Raw genomic sequence first — 24948 nt, 5'->3', positions numbered from 1 at the left:
ACTTATCCAAACCTTTCTTAAACCCAGAGACACTAACTGCCACAACCACGTCCTCTGGCAATGAATTCCAGAGCTTAGCTATGCGCTGAGTGAAAAACAATTTTCTTCTACTGAATTGTGCCATCAAGTCCAGCCCAAGTATTATATCCAAACACTTTTGGAGGAAACTACCAAACTGCCCCTGAAATTGGGATAGGATATTGAAAGAAAAATCAGACACCATCTTTTAAAGAGTCAGATTTATTGGAAATATTGAACAAGGACTTAGAATGTGTCATTTATGTCATGTTAATATAAACTACCAGCAAAGTTATGTTGGAACTACATCCAGAGTTCATCTTGCTTATTGCTATATACAGTTTCTTAAAGATTATTTGGATTATGGAAGGTATGAGAGATGAGCACATAGTAAGCCCTTGAAATTAAAAAAGTGCCCTTGGAGTCTTACTTGGGGACTTCAGCCCAAGGGGTTACACAAGGAATGTCTAAACTTTTTTCTGGGTTTATGAGACTATATATATTTTAAAATTCTTTATTTATAACTTTTCCCCAATACTTACAGTATTTATAAAGCATACAGGAAACATGTTATACCTCATTAGGAACAAACTTTACAAACAAAAATGTATTTCCAGACAGAAAACATTCTAATGGGTTAAACCATTTCTCAATACAATGTGATCACTGGGGCTAATACCGTGTTTCCCCGAAAATAAGACAGCGTCTTACTTTCTTTTTACCCCCAAAAGTCCCACTATGTCTTACTTTCAGGGTATGTCTTATATTGGAAAAAAAAGTGTGTTATGTGAACAACAGGGGGCAATATTACCCCCTGCTATGCACACAGGACACAGAACAAGTACTGTATGGCGATATCTCACCGCTGCAACAGCTACCGTACCTCTCTATCCTGTGTCTTCGCAGACAGCGCGATATCAGTGCGGGAGATCGCACGGGGCACATCCAATGAGAGCTGCCGGAGACACATGACGCTATGTCTGACAGCTCTCATTGGCTGTGCCCATGTGACCTCCTGCTCTGCTACACAATTCAATGAAGCCGGCGCCACCATCCTCCTCCGCGCTATGCCGTGGCTACCTTTTACTTTACTACGTCTTACTTTCGGGGGATGTGTTACATTAGCCGACCCCCCTAAAATTCCCACTACGTCTTACTATCAGGGGTGTCTTACTATCGGGGAAACACGGTATTTAAGGGAATACTCAGGAAATATTTAAAAAAGAAATAGCTTATCCTGATAACGAAGCTGTTCCATTATATTAACCTGGGCCCCTATGGTACTGCCTGAACTGAAAATGAATCCAAGTAAGTTCTCAACTGCTCCGGAGAAAAGAATATGTAGAAATCACTCTCTCTCTTTATGATGCACTTACAGGGATGTCGAAACATAAAAGTGGCCCCCAAAGATGTTACCTCCTGTCTCATGGTCAAAACTCCCTTACATCTCTCCTGAGTAATCTTAGAAATGTCAGGAAGTATTCGAACCTTACTGCCACGGAATAAGGGATTTAAATGTTTAAAGTAAGAAGACATTAATTTACTTATATCCTGTTCTTGTATTATTACCATCAAAGTTGAGCATTCAATTATTTCTATGGCAGAAGATTCCAAAAAAAGTTAAATTTTGAAAATCAATTGGTAGAGCTGCTGAATCATTTACACGGTTTTGAGGATTTCTAGCAGGCAAAAAATAAACCTTATTAAGAGACGATATTTTTAAGCCTTGTCCATGTCTCATGGCAAACAATTTTTGCAACTCCTTTTAGTATTTTTCTAACTAAAGCTTCCTCATTCTACCATAGACTCCCTTTTTTAAAAGTTATATGCCACTGTAGTGGTTTTATTTAATGTCCTCCCTCCAGTGATTAAGTCACATTTAACTGCATTATGATCGCTTTTGCTTGGGAACCCTAATCGCAATAATACTTTTGCATTCATCCATTCCACAGAGGTCTAGATCTAAAGTAGCTGCCCCATGAAGCTAATTTCAGCTACCATTTTAGTCTATTTCTTCATCTTGGCCATGTAGCTAGTAGAATGGGTACTGCTATACCCTTATCTGTCACTTTTAAAAAGGAGAAAGAGTGGCTTTTAAACACTAAATGGGAGAAAGCAGACAGTCGCTCAGGAATACATGGTTCGAAGTGAGGTGTTTGTTAAAGATACTGCATAATGTAGAAGTTGCGACAGAGGCAGGCGTAGCCGTAGTACATTTAAATAAAGAACAGAAAGATAATTGGTTCCAAATTACACATTTTGTCTGCTAAGCAGGATATAAATAAAAAAAAAATACTCTGAATTGTCTGTATGCAAGTGCCAGAAGTCTAAAAAATAAAACTGAACATTTAAAAACGTATGGCAATAAACTAAGATAGGGACATAATAGGCATCTCAGATAACTGGGAAATAACTCAGCAGTTCCATTTTTTATTAGATCTCATAGGGCTCAAAAGATTGTAATAGTCCTTCTAGAGGTCCATATTCAAACACAGTTTGAATAGCAAAGTTAGCCAGATAAATATATCTGGCTAACTTTGGAGGTATATTCAATAATGTAGTCGCACTATTGAACATAGCTGGTTAGCTTAAGGTTTGCTGGCTAAACCAGACTTAGCCAGCTACCTCTGAATATTAGGGCTAGCCAGTTAACTTAGCTGGCCAACTCAGCTCCTTCCAGTTACACCCATAACTTATTAGCCAGCTAGAATGGTTGTTAAACTCTGCTCTGTGAGTGGTTACTGTCCCACTTCCATTGACTGGCTGTACTGTTTGGTGCCTTTTCTATACTAAAAAAAAAAAAGCGTCTTTTGGCACCACCCTTTGCAGTATGTAAACCATGCTCTGTCAGTACACCTGTAAAGTACGTACATGGATTTATGGCTTTTCTAGGATTAGCTCTGTTTGATTTGCTGTTACAGTCTGTTTATTTTTCTTTTAGAAATATTCTCTATTAACACCAGTTGGTCATTCTTGCTTGCTTCCTCACCCCTCTTAACTGACTGTGCAAAAGACCAGATAACTCACATCTTGCTGCCAGACTTCTGTCTGTATCTTAATTTTTATTCAGTTGAAATTCTTAAAGCATGAGTATGTTCAAATCTAAAGGTTTTTAAATTTAGATATCTAATGTGTGTCAATGACCAGCAGTAGGATTATAATTAATCATTAAAATCGGATTATTCATTAATCTAAATCACTAATTTACTTTTATTTTGAAAATGTTCCTCCTAATGGGGATAAAATTTATAGATTTTATATATATAAAAAAAAGTGTGTGACTAGTATGGGTGGGAATTAAGAAACACTAGTGACTATTTGCCCAGAAACTAGTTCTCTCACTTCCTCAGATCAAGTAAGCAACTTTTGAAAATACAATTAAATGTCAACTTTAAACTAGCATACAATATTTATTTATTTAAAAATATTTCTATACCGTCTTTTCAAACTAGTTTGATCAAGACGGTTTACAAGAGACAAATTATAAAGGAAAAATTAACCAGAAATTAAATTTAAATCAAATAAAATAAAAATTATAAAATCAAATAAATTAAAATCAAACTAACAACAGAAGTTAAAAAAGATAATAGAAAGAATAAAAATACATTATAATCCCTACTCTTATAAATAAAATATACTAATTTTAACAAAAACAAGTAAAGTTAGAAAAGGAAATAGTAAACCTTGAGGATATAACTCATAAAGAGCATAATCCTAACAGATGTATAATCAGGCAATCAATAGATACATAAGTTTTGTAACTTATGAAACTTAGGTGTTCAGATTATCGAGATGACCATATGCAGTCTTAAATATATATAGTTAGAAATAGTTAACCTTCCAACAATTTTTTTTTGCATGATTTAAGCACCTCTTTCCCAACAAGTCAAAATTACCACCAGCAGATGCAGCTTCTGCTATTTGCACTGCCCCAGGACTCAGAAGACTGCTTGTAAGGAACAAACATCACTAGAAGTATATAAAACAATGGAGCCAGATGAGATACATCTAAGAATATTAAGGGAGCTTGCTGAGATTCTGGCAGCTCTGCTGTATAAGTTTTTCAGTGCTTCATTAAAGTCAGGCATAATTCCAAAGGACTGGAGATAGGTAGATTTAGTTCTTCACAAAAGCAGGAGCAGCAGCCTGAAAACTTCAGGTCAAGTTAGTCAGACCTCTGGGTAGTAAATTAATGGAATCGCTGCTAAAAACAGAATAGTGCAGTTTCTAAAATCCAGTGGATTACAGGATCCCACCTGTGGTCTTGCACTACAAATCTAATTAATTTGTTTGACTGGTTAACAAGAGTTAGATCGGGGCAGTGATAGATATAGCATATTTAAAATTTCAGCAAGAACTTTGACATGGTTCTGTATAGGTGACAAAAAAACTGAGCACTCTCGATATGGGTCCTAAAGTGACCAACTGGGTTAGAAGCTAGTTGAGTGGGAAGTGATAAAGGGTAACAGCAAACTGAATTCATTCTGAAGAAGAAGAGAGAGAGAAGTAGTTTTAGCAGGGATCAGTCGTTGGGTCTGATTCTCAATAACATTTTAATTAGCAATATTGTGGAACAGCTATTGGGAAAGGCTGGCCTTTTTGTCGAGAATACCAAAATCAACATGACAGACACTGGAAAGAGTGGAAAATATATATGAGGGATCTAGTGAAGCTTAAGGAATAGTCTGCAGCCTGGCAACTAATATTTAATGCTAAAACAAAATATAGGGCCCTGTACCTGAGTTGCAAAAAACCCCAAAGGAGCAGTACAGTATAGGAAGCGAAGTTCTTCTGTTTATAAAACAAAAAGCAAGATCTGATTATCTTACGATGGCCAAATAGATAATGACAAAAGCAAGAATGATGCTTGGATGATTAAGGAGAGGAACAGCCAGCAAGAAAAAAAGGTGGTAACATTGCCTCTGAATAAGTCTCTGATGAGATTTCATTTAGAGTACTGTGTACAATTTTGAAAGACTGCACCTTAAAAAATGACAAACGAAATAGCCTGTCTAGAGAGCAAACTATTAAAATGATAAATGTTCTTTGTCCTATTAAAGCATATGAGGACAAAGATCTAAACATGTATACCTGGATCAAAGGAGAGAAAAGGGAGAAATGATAGACATTTAAATATCGTCAAGGTATCAATGTTCAGAAGGCGGGCCTCTCAACAGAAAGGAGACTCTGGAAGACAGAGTCATGTGAAGAGGGTGAAAGGTGGTAGACTCAGGAGTCATCCAAGGAAGTATTTCTTTATAGTGGACACATGGACCAGCCTCCCTGTAGAGGTGGTGGAGACCAGGACAGTATCAGAATTCAAGAAAGACTAAGACAAGAACAGAGGTCTTCAGAGCAAAGCTGAATGGGAAATGTGGATGGGCAGACTGGATGGCCCAAATAGTCTGCCATCACATTCTACATAAGACCCAATATTCTCAATATGGCCCAAACCATCTGCCGACTGAATTGTTTCTTCCATTATGGCCACTAAATCAGTAACCCTGTTGACAGGGAGATAAATCATGGCAGATATTCAAATTCCAGTCGAGTTCAGCTTGGACTTTGTGTAATTGATGACTAATCTTATTGACCAGAGCACCTAGATAGAATTCAGCACAGATTATTTTGCTTCTGCCTAACAATTGCTCTTGAACAGCCAATTGTCTCAGGTAGGGAAACCCATGAACCCCAAAGCTCACCAATACTGTGATGATTGCAAAACAGTTTATTAATACTAGTAGAGCTACTTTTTGGCACATTCAGGCACTGTAGTTATTTCTCTGTCTCCAGAGGGCTCACAATCTAAGATTGGACCTGAGGCAACAGAGGGTAAAGTGACTTGCCCAAGGTCACAAGGAGCAGCAGTGGGTTTTTAATCCTGGTCTCCCTGGTTCAAAGCCTGCTGCTCTAACCACTAAGCTACTCCTCCACTCCAAATACTCTTAAATAGAGAGATATTCAAGTCTAAGAATATATTCCTGATTTACAGATACAGATTTTAGAAAATACAGCTAGTTTCATTTGTTTAGAAGCAACAATTAGTTTGGGTCTGTCATCTTTCCACTAAGCCTTTGATGCTTATCTAGGCATTGGACTTTGGTTACCAGTAAGGAAGTCTTGGAGCCTAGCCTTTTGGGACTCACTTGTAGCACACTTGATCTGAGCTCCTAGTTTCCTGTGGCACAGAATTATTAGGAGGGGAATGGTTAATAGAACGGAAAATGTCATAATGCCTCTATATCGCTCCATGGTGAGACCACACCTTGCATACTGTGTACAGTTCTGGTCGCCATATCTCAAAAAAGATATAGTTGCGATGGAGAAGGTACAGAGAAGGGCAACCAAAATGATAAAGAGGATGGAACAGCTTCCCTATGAGGAAAGACTGAAGAGGTTAGGGCTGTTCAGCTTGGAGAATAGACGGCTGAGGGGGGATATGATAGAGGTCTTTAAGATCATGAGAGGTCTTGAACGAGTAGATGTGACTTGGTTATTTACACTTTCGAATAATAGAAGGACTAGGGGGCATTCCATGAAGTTAGCAAATAGCACATTTAAGACTAATCTGAGAAAATTATTTCACTCAATGCACAATAAAGCTCTGGAATTTGTTGCCAGAGGATGTGGTTAGTGCAGTTAGTGTAGCTGTGTTCAAAAAAGGTTTGGATAAGTTCTTGGAGGAGAAGTCCATTAACGGCTATTAATCAAGTTTACTTAGTGAATAGCCACTGCTATTGATTGCATCAGTAGCATGGGATCTTCTTAGTGTTGGGTAATTGCCAGGTTCTTGTGGCCTGGTTTTGGCCTCTGTTGGAAACAGGATGCTGGGCTTGATGGACCCTTGGTCTGACCCAGCATGGCAATTTCTTATGTTGTTATTTTTCTAGATTCTGCGACCAAAGTCAGCGAATTGTGGCAGAATTTTCAAAATTTGCATAATGTTTCCTATTCATCTCATTATGCAAAAGTCAAATTTTAATGAAAACCTCACATTATATATATTTAATTTTTTATTCTCAAATTTCAAAAAATTACATGAAATACATTCTTATTAGAACACGGTAGATATTCCTTCATATAATTTTATAACAACTATCCATCAAAATTCAAGCATTTTAGAATTAAGGATATGTACCTAAATATAGGAATTATGGGGGCAACAGAATTATGAGCGAAAACTTTATTCATTATTTCACAGAGGTATAAGATAAGAGAGCATCCCTATTACTATTAAGTCAATCCCTCTCTGGGAGTCCTTTGAGAATGGCCCATCAGAAAATCTTTTAATTGTTCTGGCTCAAAAAATACATAATTATTTAGGTACCTAACACATTTGCTAGAATATTTTAAGAAGTATTGGGCTCCTATACTAAGGACCCTTTCTCTCACAGCAAGAAATTCTTTCCTACTTTGCTGTGTTATCTTTACCACATCAGGGTATATCCAAACCTGAGCTCCATAAAGAGAGGCTAATCTATTTCTGGGAAACATTTTCAAAACATAGTTACGATCAGATATAAATGAGAATTTTACAAGCATTGATTTCCTCTCTAATTTCTGAATCTAATGATAACTCCAACAATTCTGAAATATCCATAGACAGAGTATACATTATATATTTTTAAATACTTAATGATATACCAATACAAAACTTACCAAATACATAAGTCAACTATTTATCATAAGCTACAAATTTAACTATGAAATATCACTTTTGTTTTTAACTGAACACACAGCCCAACCATCCTTTTTATATTTTCTTGAGTCCTTGTCTTTCAGAGTCTATGAGCATAAGTATGCTGGAAAATAGCACAAGTTTTACACTTGTAAGCAACAGTGCCAATTTCCTATGAATTGAAATTAATGCCCTCCTTGCCAGTTGTGGAAGACCAGCATTTGCAGACTTCCAAAAACCCATCCAGGACTTTGTACTGGCCACAAACGCATACAAAGATTTGTATAAAAATGAAATTCTTCTAAATGGCCATGACTCATATCAAAATCTTTGGTTTGATTTAAGAAGTCTTTGAGGAATTAAACATTCTGACTGCTTTCTCTGCCACTCCTTCACCCCTCCTCTCCTGTTTTGGGGCGGAGGGGTAGGCATTGTATAGAAACAGGAGGAGAGAAGCTGGATTGGGAAGCAGTGCACCTCTTTTCTCTTCTGCTCTGGCCTCAGTTTCACTTTCTACCCCTCCTGTTCCCTGCAGGCTACTTGCAAGGGGAAAAAGGAAGCAGGAAACAGGAAGCAGAGACTGAAAGCAGGCACCATGTAGATTTCTTCAGGTGACTGAAATAGGCAGTGGGGGAGCTTCAGTTTGATTTTGTGGCAGGTTGTAGATTATGTGACACACAAAGAGAGGCACAAAATCACAAGCTTATACAAAGGTAGATACTAGCAGCAATAAACAAAAAATAAAAAAAACAATACACTGTGCAAGAAATAAGTAATAACCATATAAAAATATAAATTACAAAAATAAAAAAGAGGGTAAAATTACTTTATTCAATAATATGAACTTTTTTAGATCTACACACACACACATACATATATATAATTGAGCAACATGAACAAGAGTCTCAACTGAAGAATTATATGGACAAAGGTCTATGAACTACACTGTAGCTAGAATTCTTGCATTCTCACATTTTCGGGAACCATTCCTTTCCTTTACCAGTTGTGAGTCTACTTTCACTAACACATCTTGATTAGGGGTACTGTTATCTGAATTTCTTTTTCTTTTTTTTTAATTTGCTTATATTGTGGTGATTGATCCCCAATGCAAGCATTATTGCCAAAACATGGCCATGTTAGGTCTTGTGTTTTAATATGTGGGCCTTACATTTTAATATAGTTTTATCTGCAAACAGGATCAAAAACTGGCAACGCACTACAGGCTTAACATTTCTAACACTGTTACTAATGAAAAAGAATGCCAATGTGAAGTATTCCTTTGATGGCCTGATTATAGAAGAATTTTTAAGAGAGGAGACGTATTCAAGACTACAGTCAAAAACAGACCGGTATCTTAGGATCCAAAATGCAAAAATCTGCTTCACTGCTTGGAAAAGCTGCCTTAAGAGTACCAATATCAATCTTCTTTAAAACATCTCATTTCAAACAAATGAAATGTGGATCCCCAATGATAACTGAGGCTCATTCTACAGCAAAATTGGCAATTTGGTCAGCAAGTTTGACTGTTCTTGTGCCTAGAAACAGAATAAGAAAAAACTTTTGACTATCTGTGAACCTACATTAACACAAGCTAGTTCACCATTCTTTGGTGCCCAAAAGATATTCACTGCTTGTTTTTTTCTCCCCACAAGTACTAAAATTGAAAATTTCACTTCAAAGCTCTGCAGCCTAGATACAAACCATACAGAGATCTAGCTAAAGAAATTCTAGAGTCAAGCGAAGGGAGACTGGGGATGATAGAGGATCAATTTTATATATGGTTTAGTACATCAAGACATTCATATTTTACTTCTTATAAGTAAAATTGAATAACTCAGTTATTCTTCCTAGCAATTTGCATAATTTGGTACAGTGAACTCTAGTACAATTAATACAGGTAAAATGTGGGTGCTACTGTGCTAAACCTCATCAGAACTCCAAGCAGGCATCATAATGATTCACAAAATGTATAAATATAGCATGAATAACTAAAGAGTGGGTTCAGGGAAGGATATAAATTAAAGTGGGATGTGGCCATAATAAAAAAGATGTAGAGTACACAAAAATATTTTAGAATGCAAAGGAGATGGACACGCAAGAACAAGATATAAAATAGAAATGAAGCCAAGAAACAAGCCAGCTAACATTGAAGAATCTACTTATTAATCTGTTCGAAGAGATATACGTTTATAAAAGTTTATATTATCCACACATAGTTAAAAAAAAATTATCTAACATTGTTACCAAGAAATTTTAAAATCACACAAACTTCAGATCTATACAAAGGGCACCACATGAAATGTGGAACTAAGCTGACCTACAGATGTTTTTCTTGCACTAAAAAATAATCATATTTCACTACTAAAAAATTGTGACAAAGATGTTACAAGCAAAAAGTATATATTATCACAGGTATAAATTAAAACAGTTATGGACAAATTAACAAGCAGATAAAGAAATTAGTCAATGTAATTTTAAATCTAGACAAATGGCTAAAAAATACATACTGTTACCAAGCATGAAATCTTACAACTATTCAAATTAACATTTGAGAGAAAACATGCAACCCAAGCTAAATTAAAATGCAGAAAGCTTCTATAAATATTGTTTTAAACAAATAGCTATAGCTAAACTGAAATATTTGGTGATTTTTCTCAAGTGATTGGATGATAAATTGGAGGTAAATATTGTACCAGCAATTCAAAGAATTAATGAGGACTTACAGATGATTTATTCCTTTCCTTCTTAGAAAGAATTAATAAAATTACGATGGTTCTTCAGGTGCACCTAAATTATATATGTTTACATTTTTCATTATATAAATATATATATATTCTATATGAAACAACTGGAAAGTTTGTACATCAACTTGGTTTTAGGGAAAAGCCTACAGTAATTAAGAAAATTTTACAGGCTAGTAGGGAATAGGAGGGATTTGAATTACCTTATCCTAGATACTACTATTTACTCTTGGAAGAATTCTGTGCTAATTCTGCGCTCCACAGTAGCACAGAATTAGCACAGAATTCCTATTTTCTGCGCAGAATTTGGAGCAGGCCCCAGCATGCTGCAAGTGGACCCTATCCCTCTTGTGGCAAAAATGGTGACGGCCCCGGTGAGAGCGAGGCTGTGTGTGTGAGAGACTGTGTGTGCAGGGAGGGGTGGGGGGGTGCCAGAGAAGGGTTCTTTGCGAGGAGATTGTGAAGGAGTGTGTATGTGTGTGAGAAAGAAGGGATCGTATATATGTGCAGTGAGGGTGCTTGTTTGTCTGTGAGAGAGGGAGCCTGTATGAGAGAGAGAGGGACCGAGGGAACCTATATGAGAGGCAATACTGATAGCATGGTCAAATTCTGGGAGCAGAAATAAGGAGTGTGGGAGAAATAATGGAGGGTGGAGGAGTTGGGGGGGGCCTGAGAAGGCAAAGTGAAAAGAAACTGGCCAGGGGAGTAGGGAGAGAGCATGGAAGGGACATTCTTACAATGTATTTCTAGGAAAATTCTGCTCAGAATAGTTAAAATTCTGCATCTTTAAGTAATTTAAAATATAATACAGAAAAATGTTAATTACTTAAGATTGTCATGTATATTGTGTTATTTTGATAAATATACATAAAAGCAGAATTTTGCAGAAATTTTTGTTTGCAGAATTTAAAATTCCCCCACAAGTAAGTATATGAATCAATGTGCAAGCATAAACAAGGCACTGGATGTACTCTTAGCAGGTAATGTTAAGAAATTGTTAAGCTCTAACTGTTTTATACTATGTTGGGAATGGAGGCAGAGAAAAACACTAATGTAATAAAGTTAAATTATGGAGAGAAACTCAAAATTAAATAATTTCTTACTTAATGAGCATATTTGGGATCTTCTTAGTGTTTGGGTAATTGCCAGGTTCTTGTGGCCTGGTTTGGCCTCTGTTGGAAGCAGGATGCTGGGCTTGATGGACCCTTGGTCTGACCCAGCATTGCAATTTCTTATGTTCTTAAAATTTAGCAATGGATTCTATGAAACATTCATTTTGTGCATCACATTTTTCAGCAGAATGTTCTAAAATTGATTTTAGAATTACAAACAGAATCTGACTTGTAAAGAACTGGTTTTAAAAATACTCAATTAGAGATTTTTTTCGGGGGTAAAAAGGCTATTTGATAAAAGATTTGTGGAACAAAACCCACTTGGGAAAAGTTTTCCTGAAGAAAACCTCCTTCGCTTAAAGCTTCTAAAAGGTATGTTGTTCTGCGAGAAGCTTACCTACTGAACTTGAGTCTGAAAAAGGTGAGCTGATATGGAGTTGAAATAGAAAATATGGGAAAAAAATCAGTGTGATTTAAAAAAAAACAAAAAAAAAACACTAGAAGAGTGACACTAACGAGAAAGCTGACAAATTCTCTTAACAGTATTTTGGCATCTAAAACTAATGAAAATAGATGGGAATCTTATTTTCACAAAATATGACAGTGCCCACCATTACAGATATTCTGGCAGAACATTTTGGATTTTGTTGAACATAAGGTTTAAAACCCCAGGAACCCTGTTTATATCTTGCTAGAAACAGATCTGGATTGCAGAATAGGATTCTGGGAAAATAAATGGAACATAGTTATTAGCAATATAGATTTTCAGAAATTGGAAAATTGATAAGCATATGTATAAAAAAAGTGAAAGGAATTAATGCCTATTATAAAAGGTACCAGAAATTTAAAAATAGGCCTGATCTTTCAAAGAAGTATGGGGAAAGTGTTGGAAATTAAAGCCTGATTTCTGTACAGTACTTTAGAATTAAGTGTGACATGCAACTGAGATGCCATATGCATACTATGGATTTCTTCCAAGGAGGGAAGGTAAGTTTGGCATTAGAATTACTCTCTCGTGATAACTATATCATTCTGTTACATACTGCTATTCTGTCAAAAATAATCAATAAGTTGGTCATTTATCTTCAATAAAAACAAAATTGCTGTAGTCAAACTCAGCAAGGAGACCTGTTGCCACAACTGGACCTTCGGCTCCAATATGTACTCCCAATTTTTCATGGGATGCAAATGCAGCAGTTCATCCATCAATGTCACAGATCCCATTATTTTTAAAAGGTAAACCGTTTTAGCATAAATTATAGCAAACCTATTTCACAGAAATCTCACCTTCAACTCTTGACTCTAAATATTTATCCAAGTCTGTGTCTCTTTTTACAGCCTCTTCCGCAACTTTAGGGGCATTTGAAAAACAAACTAGCACAATACTCATGTTATCACGGCTTCCCTGTTAAAGAAAACAAACACACATAAGATAGTTAATTGCATATTTTAACTTCTACTTGTTCTTAATCATGCTACTTAGAAGAAAAACTTTTTTTTTTTTTTTTTTTTAATTTTGAATGGGAACTTTTTGCAATTCTGTGAAGTATTCGGAGCAGTTCATATACTCCTGAGAAAAATGGAATTCACAACGCGGCCCATCTTAGTGTTTGCAGTAAATTGCAGACATAGATGCTGCTCTTTAAGGTAAATCTTAATTGTATAAGAAAAACATACAATATACTATCAGAAAATATAAAATCCACTGTTTGGATTTCATATGAAATGTACTTGAGAAAGGTTACGATGATGATACTGAGGCACAGCAGGACATCTGGCAGTCGGTAGCCCTGTATGTGTATGTCCTTCTCATATTTTAATCATTTTTTTGAGTCACAAGTCAGATTGCATTTCAAATGATAGTTTGCTCTTGCTCTAACTTCAATAAATTCCCAGAAAGAATAAAATGAAAACTGAAAATAAAGGTCCCTACTCATTACATAACTGGAGACTCAGAAGCTTCGCTCAAGCTTTACAATATTCAAGAATCTTTTCACACCATCTAGTGGTTATGCATGATTGTTGGCGTCAAATGCTGCCTTTTTTATATATATATATAAAGTGTAGCCAAGTAAAAGTGAGTCTTGAAGAACTGCTGCTGAAGCAAGACCTGGTGAGAGCAGGACTTTGCATTAGAGAAAGCAACTTTGCTTGCTGTAAATGGGGTTCTCCATAAAGAGCAGGATGAATTAGCCATGTTTAATACCCACCCACCTCCCTTGTAAGACTTAGCTTTAGCTACATAGCTGACTCTCCAAATCAACAGAGGCTCACCAAGTAGTGCCAATACAGGAACTCTCACATATACTCAGTGAAGCGAAAGCTCCAAACTACGAGAGAAGGGTCCATTCAGCACAGACATCATTCACGTATTATGGCCAATTCAGCCCTGCTCGTCAATGGAGAATACTGTAGTCCATAGAAGATCTTTGGTTAACCTGAAATAGTTAAACTCCCAAGAAGAATGGCCAAAAAGAACCCCTGCACCATCTTTCAGTGCAAAGTTGGATGACATTTACCTTAAAATGACTCATTGCTGCAAAAAGGGCTTCCACCAAATGTTGAATCAAGGGGTTTAACAGACTTTTTTATTCTTAAAATTAACTTTTGGAATATTTCTATAAATTCTCTCTCACTTGTACTGACCAGATTAGATTACAGCAATTCCTTGTATAATGGTGTTTCTGCCCAAGTTCTTAGACCATGTTAGCTTGTACAAAATGTCGCTGCAAGATTACTTACTGTAACCTGTGTTTATGAGAATCATACTTCAGTGCTCCAACCACTTCACTGGCTTCTGATTGAGTGGTGAGTCAAATAAAAGGTTGCTGTGTTAATCCACAAATTGCTGAGTAGTAACGCAGCACCCTGGATTAATTCTATTTTGTCATTATTTATGCCCAAGCATTCCTTAAGGTTTGACCATCAAGGTCTTTGGAAAGTACCATCTCCTAGGGCTGTCCATCTGACAGTATCCCTTGAATGACCAGCTCATCTATAAATGTTTTTTAGTGGATTCAGTAGTACTGTGAGTATGTATAACTGCTGGGTCCCCCTGTCTGGGGCTTGTTTATTTATTTATTTGCAGCTTTTATATACCGACATTCGTTTAGTAATCACACCGGTTTACAATTAACATAACGACTAGCAACAGTGCTTTACAATTGAACAATTGAATCAGACAGAATAATAAAAAAGCAAAACCAAGGCTAATTATGTTTTATTTGGGGTAATGGAGAAATTACTTACCTGATAATTTTGTTTTCCTTAGTGTAGACAGATGGACTCAGGACCAATGGGTATAGTGTACTCCTGATAGCAGTTGGAGACTGAGCAGATTTCAATCTGACATCAGCCCTAGTACATATACCCCTGCAGGAAATGCAGCTCTTCAGTATTCTCCTCGAAAAGCATCGTGGATATATGCATGACTGAATAATTTGAACAACTGATTTAATTAAGTTAACCAATTTATAAAGTTAATTTGAACCGGCTGAATTGGTTATAGCTGGAGATCGCCAGTGCCCTCAACCGGGAAACGTCGACACCCAGCAGGATGGATGTCCTAGCTGAAGGGAAGCATGGCTTACCCGTGAATCACTCGCTCCCAGGGATGTCACCCGAGAATTCCATGAGTAACGGCAGCCATGGGTGGAATGCTGAGTCCATCTGTCTACACTAAGGAAAACGAAATTCAGGTAAATAATTTCTCCATTTCCTAGTGTGTAGCAGATGGACTCAGGACCAATGGGATATATAAAAGCTACTCCTGAACCAGGTGGGCTGCCCGTGACCCAATTAGTACTGTCCTTGCAAATGCTGTGTCCTCCCGAGCCTGAACATCCAGGCCGTAAAACCTGGAGAAGGTGTGGATGGAGGACCATGTTGCCACCCTGAAGATCTCGGCGGGTGACAGCATCTTGGTTTCCGCCCAGGACACTGCCTGGGCTGTAGCAGAATGGGCCTTGACTTGTAAAGGCGGTGGCTTGCCTGTTTCTATGTAGGCCACCTTGATGACTTCTTTGATCCAGCGGGCTATGGTTGCTCGCGAGGCCGCTTCCCCTTGCTTCTTCCTGCTGCGAAGGATGACTAGATTGTCCGTCTTTCGTCCGGATTCTGATCTTTCCAGGTATCGGACTAGGAGCCTGCCGAGGTTGAGATGGCGTGGACTTTGAGCCTCTTCCGAATTCTTATGCTCATCTGGCGATGGTAGCGAGATAGTTTGGTTGAGATGGAAGTGAGACATCACTTTGGGGAGGAACGACGGAACTATGCATAACTGAATGGTTCCCGGAGTGAGTCTGAGGAACGGCTCTCGGCAGGACAGTGCTTGTAGCTCAGATATACGACAGGCCGAATAGACTGCTAGCAGGAAGGCTGTCTTCAATGTTAATAGTCTGAGAGACAGGCCACGGAGAGGTCTGAAGGAGGTTCCTGCTAGGAAATCTAAGACCAGGTTGAGGGTCCAAAGAGGCACCGGCCACTTTAGGGGTGGTCAGATCTGCTTGACTCCTTTCAGAAAGCAGGAGACATCCGGGTGAGAGGCTATGCTGCCGCTCTCGCTCTTGTTTCCATAGCATGACAATGCAGCCACCTGTACCCTGATGGAGTTGAGAGACAATCCCTTCTGTAGACCATTCTGCAGGAATTCCAAAATCGCAGGAATTTTGACTGAGCGTGGTATGATGTCGCGGTCCTTGCACCAGGCTTCGAATACTCTCCAAATCCTTATGTATGTTAGGGATGTAGAGAACTTGCATGCTCGGAGTAGGGTGTCAATTACTGCCCCCTCCCCCCGCACCCCCGAGTATCCACTCTTCCTCAGGCGAGTCCTCTCAATGACCAGACCATAAGAGAATGGAGCTGGATCCTCGTGGAGGATCGGTCCCTGTTGGAACAGGTCTCTGTGTGGAGGTAGCGGAAGGGGGCTCCCTGTCAGCAGTCTTCACATGTCTGCGTACCACGGTGTTCTTGGCCAGTCCGGGGCCACTAGAAATACTAGTCCCCTGTGGTGTTCTCTTGTGGATGATTGCACCCAATAGGGGCCATGGCGGGAAGGCGTATAACAGAGTCTCCTGTGGCCAGGTCTGTACCAGGGTATCGATTCCCTGGGACTGGGGTTCCCGCCTGCAGCTGAAGAAACTGGGCACTTGGGCATTGGACCGGTTTGCCAGGAGGTCCATGGTTGGTGTTCCCCAATGGTTTACTATCAATTGGAATACTGAGGTAGACAACCTCCATTCTCCTGGGTCTAGACTTTCTCTGCTGAGGTAATCCGCAGCGAGGTTGTCTTTCCCGGCAATGTGGATGGCAGAGATCTCTTGAAGATTCGCTTCCGCCCATGACATTAGGAGGTCTATTTCCAGAAACACCTGTTGGCTTCTGGTTCCTCCCTGACAGTTGATGTTGGCCACTGTTGTGGCATTGTCCGACATTACTCTGACCGCTTTGTCTCTGAGTCTGTGACTGAACCGTAGGCAGGCTAGTCTGACTGCCCGGGCTTCTAGGCGATTGATGTTCCATTGCCCTTGCGCGGTTAGCTCCTGGCAGTGTGCTCCCCATCCTCATAGGCTGGCATCCATGGTAAGCAGGGATCCAGGTTGGTGAGGATAGTCTCGTTCCCTGGCTCAGATGGCCTTCTTGTAGCCACTATCGTAGTTGGGCCCGAACTCTGTCCGGGAGCTGAAGACGTACGGTGTTGTTCTGGGACAGTGGATTCCATCGTGATAGTAGTGAGCGTTGTAGGGATCTCATGTGAGCTCATGGCCATGGCACTACTTCCAGTGTGGATGCCATGAGGCTGAGGACTTGTAGGTAATCTCATGCTGTGGGGCGACGTTCGCTCAACAGGGTTCGCAACTGGGTCATCAGTTTTGATCTCCTTGTCGGTGTCAGGATGACCTTGTCTTGTTTGGTGTTGAACCAGACTCCAAGTAATCTAGAGATTGGGAGGGCTGCAGGCAGCTCTTGTTTGTGTTGACCACCCACCCGAGGCTCTCCAGTAGAGTTTTGACTCTGTTGGTTGCCTGGTGGCTTTCCTCTGGGGATTTCGCCCTGATCAGCCAATCTTCTAGATAAGGGTGTATGCGGATTCTTTCTTTCCTCAGTGTTGCTGCCACCACCACTATGATCTTGGTGAATGTCTGGGGTGCAGTGGCTAAACCGAATGGTAGTGCCCGTAACTGGTAGTGATGGTCCAGGATCGAGAAGTGTAGAAAACGCTGATGCTCTTGATGGATCAGAATGTGTAGGTAGGCTTCCGACAGATCCAGGGATGTAAGGAACTCTCCCGGTTGTATCGACCTTATTACCGAGCGTAGGGTTTCCATGCGGAAGCGAGTAATCTTCAGGTGACTGTTGACCGCCTTGAGGTCCAGAATGGGTCTGAACGTTCCTTCTTTCTTGGGGACGATAAGATAGCTGGAATAATGTCCAGTATTTGTTGTGGAGGCACCGGTGTTATAGCCTCTAAGGCTAGCAATCTGGTCAGTGTAGCTTCCACTGCCATCCTCTTGTAAGGTCATGGCAGGGGGGTGGTGGAAATCCAGGCAATATCCCTCTCCAATGATGGATAGGACACACTTGTCCGAAGTTCTTGACCCATCTTTGGTAGAATAGGGCAAGTCTGCCCCCTATGGCTACTTCCTTTGGACAGGTCAGCTGATTTTCATTGTGGGGTGGGGCTTGGGGCTGGGGCCTGGGCCCGAGCTGGCTCCCCTTTTGTTGTGCTTGTTCTGAAAGGACTGGCTTCGGCCTGCAGGGCGGGCCGCTTGAATTGTGCTTCTATATGGGTTGAAGCGCTGTGATCCTCTGCCCCTGGAGGTTCGGGGGAAGGATCTCTGGTTTCTCTTATTCCTGTCCTCCGGTAGCCGCGGTAGTGGGGACTCGCCCCATTTGTTGGCTAGCTTCGAAATAAGACTGCAGAGAAACTTCAAAATATTCAAATCCAATCTGAAAACCTGGCTATTTAAACAAGCTTTTTATAAAGATAAAGAGAAGGAAAAAAAAACAGTTGATTGATTAGGATGCACCAAACTAGAAATTGTTATTTGTAACCTACAAATGCACATTAAAGTTAAATTCTTTCCATCTACTATGCTCCCTACAGACAAACTTAATGTACACACATATTTTATTGAAGTGAATTGTTACCGCACTATGATGGCACATGATTAATTGTAATCTATACCACTTACTTTATTCATTATCGTGCCTTGCTGTAAACCGTTGTGATGGTTATCTAACTTAACAACGGTATAGAAGAGCTTTTAAATAAATAAAATAAAATATATTTTGCTTCCGAACAGGAGAGTTCCCTTGAAAGGCATCTTTGAGAGTCTCGTTTTGGAGGATGCGTCGGCTGCCTAGTTTCGGAGCCAGAGTTGTCTTCTGGCTGCCACAGCGGATGACACTCCTCTAGCTGCAGTGCATACCAGATCAGAAGCGGCGTCCGCGAGGAATGATCCTGCTGGTTCCAGGGCCTCCCCCGGAGTGTTGTTCCTGGTCTGTGATAAGCAGGTGCATGTCACCTCGGCACAGCAGGCCGCGATCTGTAAAGACATAGCGGAGACGTCAAAGGACTGTTTGAGGATATATTCCAGATGTCTGTCTTGAGCATCCTTGAGTGCTGCTCCTCCCTCCACTGGGATAGTAGTGTGCTTCGAGACCACGCAGACCATGGCATCCACTTTCGGACATGCCAGGAAATCTTTGGCGGCTGGGTCCAGAGGGTACATGGCTGCCAGAGCCCGCCCCCCCTTTGAACGTAGTTTTCCGGGGCATCCCATTCCAGGTCAATTAGTTGCTAGACAGCTTGTAATAGTGGGAAATGGCGGGAGGTCTGATGGAGTCCCTCTAGTAGAGGGTTAGTCTTAGGTTCCCCCGAGGCACTTGTACCCGGAATAGCAAGCTCTTTTAAGCTGTGTGTGACCAGGTCTGGAAGTCTGTCCTTGGTGAAGAAGCATCTCATGGTTCGGTAGGGTTCTGTCCCCGGGAGTTCCCCTTCCTCCAGGGGTTCTGAATCCTCATACGTGTCCCCGAAGGTGGGGCTTCTGGGCGGTGGGATCACTTCCCTGGGCATAGAGGGTCCCAGGATGTTGAGGTCCTCTGGTGGAGGCTGTGGCCATATTATAGGAGGCCCCAGTTGCATGTGAACGAAGGTATATAGACCTTTGAAGAATTCCACCCAGGAGATAGATGCTGGGTCTAGACTAAGGAGCGCAGTGTCCCTAGGGAGCCCCCTTTGAGGGGGGTCCCGCTGAGCAATGCTAGGTCCGGCGCACTGCTCGAGAGGCTGGAACCTGGTACCGGCTGGGGAGGGCCACGAGTTGGATCCCCTAGGGCTTCTTCACACTGTACACACAGGGCCGTGGCCTCCTCATGCTGTGCAGCTCTAATGTGACATGCTGGGCAAAGGCCCTGAGCCTTGAGTTTCTTTTCCGGTGGTGCCATGGCTTGTGCGCGTAAAATACAGTTGTGCGCTCTGGTGTGTCGAAGTTGTGCGCATAGGTTTGGTGCGCGCTCAGGGAGATGTGCGTGCTGTTGTGCGCCCAGATCGAAGTTATGCGCCCGGCACAGTAAGGCGTGGCTATGCACATCACTTCTGCGCACGGTATTGGGCTCACAAGGTATTTGTGCACACGGCTCGCCTCTGTGCACACGAATCGGAACGGCGGACAGGGTGGCAAACAGATCAAAATGGTGACTGCGACCACGCAGACAATATGGCAACCACCTCGGAGGACCTTCGGATCTGACCAGGGTCTAGCCCTGCTAGGGCAGATCAACCCGGTGGCACTGGTGCCGGCTGGCGACCCTTGCGACTCCTCGAGCATCGGAGACCAGAGACTTTTAAATAGATTTCTACCTTACCTTGTCTCGGCGCTTCCCGGTCTCGTTCCAGGCGGTCTCTGGCTATGTGAGGGAGAGGGAAAATACCTTCACCACTGCGCTCAAAGTTGCACCCGCTGCCTCTCAGCCTCACCCGATGTCGGGGGCTAGGTCCCCACCGAGGGTCGGCTGCCTGACCGAGGCTTACCTCCGAGGGATCGCGGCAATCACCTCAGGAATTCTCAACTGGGGGAGAGACCCAATGGGTGTCACCGCAGGAGAGCGGGGCTCATCTGTAGAGGTAAGATTTCTTATTTTGGTTTTCTTTGGAAAAATTACTCTAACGCTGTGTGAGCTTGCATAGAGTCCCTAACGGCTATGGAGACGGAAAATACTGAAGAGCTGCACTTCCTGCAGGGGTATATGTACTAGGGCCGATGTCAGATTGAAATCTGATCCGTCTCCAACTGCTATCAGGAGTACACTATACCCATTGGTCCTGAGTCCATCTGCTACACGCTAGGAAATTTTAAGTTTTACTTATTGTGTCCATTGCAGTTTTAGTATAATACAATGGAATACAATGACATTATAGTCCCCGGTCCTCTATCTCCCCTGTACATATGTTTCAGAGTAGTACTATATCTCAGTTATATTAGGCCTTTTATTTATCTTTAAGTTATTTATTTCAATGTATTCCGCCCCTGAGGCGACAGTTTTAGTTCCTTGTAAACCGGTGTGATATGTATATTATACAGGAACATCGGTATATAAAAATAAAAAATAAATAAATAAATAAATATTGTCTGTTTTTATATTACATTACAATTAAGTTATTTTTGTATGCTGCCAAACTATGGAAGGGTGCAGGTTAAAAATTATATTTAATACATTTTGTCACTGTTCTATGTAATTTACTTTAATATATTTTGATTTCTATTTTTTTTTTTTATACAGAAAAAAAAAGTTTTCATCCCTTCGTACAAGGCACTGTATGTAGTTTAAATACAGTGGCTTGCAAAAGTATTCGACTCCCCCCCCCCCCCCCAAAAAAAAACAAAAAAACAGCAGATGTGTGGATTACAGATGACATTTACACAAATTGTTCTATTTAACATTTTTTTATATCGATATTCTTGTAACAAGTTACAAATCACTTCGGTTTACATTGAAACGAAAAACATAGCATAAAGGAGTCTGCAATTATGCATTACATTAAACAAGGAATAACAAACTTGGAAAAAGCTGAAAAACCAACCAGGGATAAATTCGAGAGCTATTAGCTGGAGGGTTGGAAAAGGAACAGGATGTAGCGGGAGCTTAAATAAGTGGTGATACTATAAACTCGATTGCAAAAAGGCTGGAGATGACGACTAGCAAATTAGAGTTCTACTATAGCATCATCTATGAGTAGACCGGTCAAGTGCATTGCGAGAAGGCCTGCTTAAACAACCAGGTTTTGAGTCTCTTTTTGAAGGTGATTGGGCATTTTTCGAGTCTGAGATCTGGAGGTAGAGAGTTCCAATGCAATGGGCCCGCAGAGGAGAGGGCTCTCTTTCGTAATGAAGTTTTGATGGAGGGGGCCTGGAGGGTGTTTTTGTACGCAGATCATATCGGTCTGGAAGGTAAGCGAGGACGAAAGAGGCAGCATGAGGTCCATATTCAGTCACTAAGTAGCTAGTTAAGGTAGCCAGATACACCTATGAGGCTAACTTAACCGGAATATTCAGCAGCACAGTAGTGCTGCCAAATATACCTGGATCTCTTAAAGTTAGCTGGGTAGATGTATCTGGCTAACTTCAGACCAGCCAGGCATGGCCAGAGGTAGCCGGTTATGTTAACCGGATAACTTCACTCCTTCCGGGAACACCTATTGCCTACCCTGAAAAATGCCAACTTAACTGGCTATACTCTAGCCAGATAACTCGCCATCTGGCTAGAATATTGCCATTAAGCTTTTTAAAATAGCAGCTTAGCCATTTAGACAGATAGCTTTTCAATTATCCGTCTAAATGGCTTTTGAATATCTACCCATCTGTTTATTGCTAACCAGTATGCTCTTAAAGTAAATTTTCAAACTCAAAATTATTTCTCTGCATTTTTTGTAAAATAAAATTAAAAGCTGAAAAATGCTGCTTGCATAAGTATTCAGCCCCTTCAGACTAGTACTTGGTAGAACCACCTTTTGCTGCAATAACATCTTTAAGTCTATTGGAGTAAGTTTTTACCAGCTTTGCACATTGTTTGGGAGTGATTTTTGCCCATTCTTCCTTGCAGATTTACTCCAGGTTGTTCGGCTGATGCTTATGGACTGCAGTTTTCAAATAGTGCCACAGATTCTTGCTTGGATTGAGATCTGGAATTTGAATTGGCCATTGTAGAACATTCACCTTTTTGCTGTTCAACCATTCCTGTGTTGCTTTGGCCTTGTGTCCGAGATCATTATTCAGATGAAAGGTGAACTTTCTCCTAAGGTTTAGTTTTTTAGCAGACTGAAGCAGGTTGACTTGCAGTATCTGCCTGTATGTTGCATCCACTCTATTTTAACAAGATGCCCAGTCCCCACTGAGGAAAAGCATCTCTACAACTGATACTGCCACCCCCCAAACTTTACTGTTGAGATGGTGTTTGCAGAGGAATGGGTAGTGTTAGGTTTGTTGCCACACATAGCATTTTGAGTTTTGGCCAAAAAGCTCTATTTTTGTTTCATCTGACCACAAACCCTTATCCCACATTTTAGCTGGGTCACTCTACTGCTTTCTGGCAAACTCAGATGTGCTTTGATGTGGGTTGTTTTTTGTTTTTTTTTAATTTAGTAATAGCTTCTTCCTAGCCACCTTCCCATGCAGGCCAGGCGTATACAAAGCTCTTGATATGGTTGATTGGTGCAACTCCACTCCTGTCTCAGACATTGAACACTATAGCTCCTTCAAACTGATTGTTGCCTGCGTGTAAGGGATAGGAGATGAGAGAGCCCTTAGTGCTGTGACATTATTAAGACAGCCTCAAGGGTGAACCCCCAAAGTCCTAGGCTGGCAGCTGGCAAACGTGCCCTATAACAAGAGTCTGGAGCTTCATCCTTACCAGCTGCCTCCTCTGAGGTTGAGCCCTTGGAATCTGGGTCAGAGGACAGCCAAGGTCAGGGCAGGCAGCAGGTGAGAATGGTTGGGTCCAGGTCCTGACAGCAGACAAATCGCGGTCAGGTCCAAGCGAGAGTTCAAGATCTGGAGCAACAAGCAGAGGGTGAAGACAGACACCCAGATGACACTGGAAGACAAAATTAGACGAGGCCGAGTTGGGAGGCAAGGCTGGACGAAGCTGGAAACAGGAATGCTATAGCAACACACTGCTCGCGGCAGACCTGTTGCAGAAGCAAGGCAGGGAGGTCCGGGAAGCCTTTAAGTAGGGCTTAGCGGCTGGCATAATCTTAGGGCACCACAGGCTTTTCCCCACAGTGGACCCTTAAATGCTGGCTGGTTGAGTGTGCGCTGGAGACAGCAATAGTGGTGGCATGTTGCCGCACGTGAGGAGCTCAGCAGCATCCAGCCGCAAATGGGAGTCCAGGAAGGGGGATAAAATCTATGTACAACCACCCATATGGTAGTATTGCTGCCAGAGAGTGGAAGGTCATAGACAAAATCTGTGGCCACATGGGTCCAGGGCTCCATGGGAGCTGGCAGCGGCTGTAACAACCCCCACGGTCATGCTCAGACACTTGCGCATGGCACATGTAGAGAAATATCCTATATACTATTAAATGTCTTCATCCAAGGCCACCAGTAGTGACGCACTATTAATTCCAGTATCCTGATAACGCCAGGATGATCAGATAGATGGGAGTCATGTGCCCACTCAAGAACCTAACACAGACATCAGGGTACCACCGGTCTTGCTGGGAGGGACTGTGAAAGTGGTGGCAACTACAATCTTGGCTGGGTCAATAATGTGCTGTGGGGTTATGAGGTTCCCACAGAATTGAAGAACTGGAAGACAGCATCAGCTCAAAATTTCTTGTCAGCAGGCCAGTGCTGCAGTTTAAAGTCAAATCGATTAAAAAAACAAGAGTACCATTTGAGTTGTGCATTAAGAGGACAGCATCTACCCAGAGGATAGACGCATCTAACTCCAGAATGAACGGTCGAGATGGATCTAGATGATGTAAGCACATATCAAAGGTGAACTCCCTCTTTAGCGGTTTGAAGGCCTGAATTGCATTTGATGTCCAATTCCTGAAACCTTTTTTGTGAGGGCTGCGAATGGGGCCACCAAGGTAGAATGATCAAGTATAAAAACCGGTTGAAGCGATAGACAATATACTTACCTCTGTATTTATGTTTCCGAGTTTGAAACCCAGTTACATTTAATCGAGTTTACGAATGTCTCCCTAAAAGTTTCCCTGTCCTCTTGTGTTATTATACCGCCCCTGAGGCAACTGTTTATTGTATCCCGTCCCTGAGGCGACTGTTCAGTTCCTTGTAAACCGGTGCGATATGTATGCTATACAGGAACATCGGTATATAAAAATTAAAAATAAATATAAATTGCCTGCAGTAGTTTGTAAATCCCAGTA

General features: G+C 41.0%; 1 protein-coding gene across 5 annotated transcripts in view; it reads right to left on the bottom strand.

The window, feature by feature from the left end:
* PPM1B (protein phosphatase, Mg2+/Mn2+ dependent 1B) overlaps positions 1–24948 on the bottom strand; it is a 136272-nt gene that overhangs the window by 26253 nt on the left and 85071 nt on the right. For all 5 annotated transcript variants that reach the window (XM_029593334.1, XM_029593335.1, XM_029593336.1 and 2 more), the window contains one exon: positions 12837–12954. In XM_029593334.1, the coding sequence (XP_029449194.1) occupies positions 12837–12954 (118 nt within the window). The remainder of the gene's footprint in view (positions 1–12836; positions 12955–24948) is intronic.

The sequence above is a fragment of the Rhinatrema bivittatum genome, chromosome 3, assembly GCF_901001135.1.
Source record: "Rhinatrema bivittatum chromosome 3, aRhiBiv1.1, whole genome shotgun sequence".
Taxonomy (NCBI): Eukaryota; Metazoa; Chordata; class Amphibia; order Gymnophiona; family Rhinatrematidae; genus Rhinatrema; species Rhinatrema bivittatum.
This window is presented reverse-complemented; position numbering and strand designations above follow the sequence as displayed.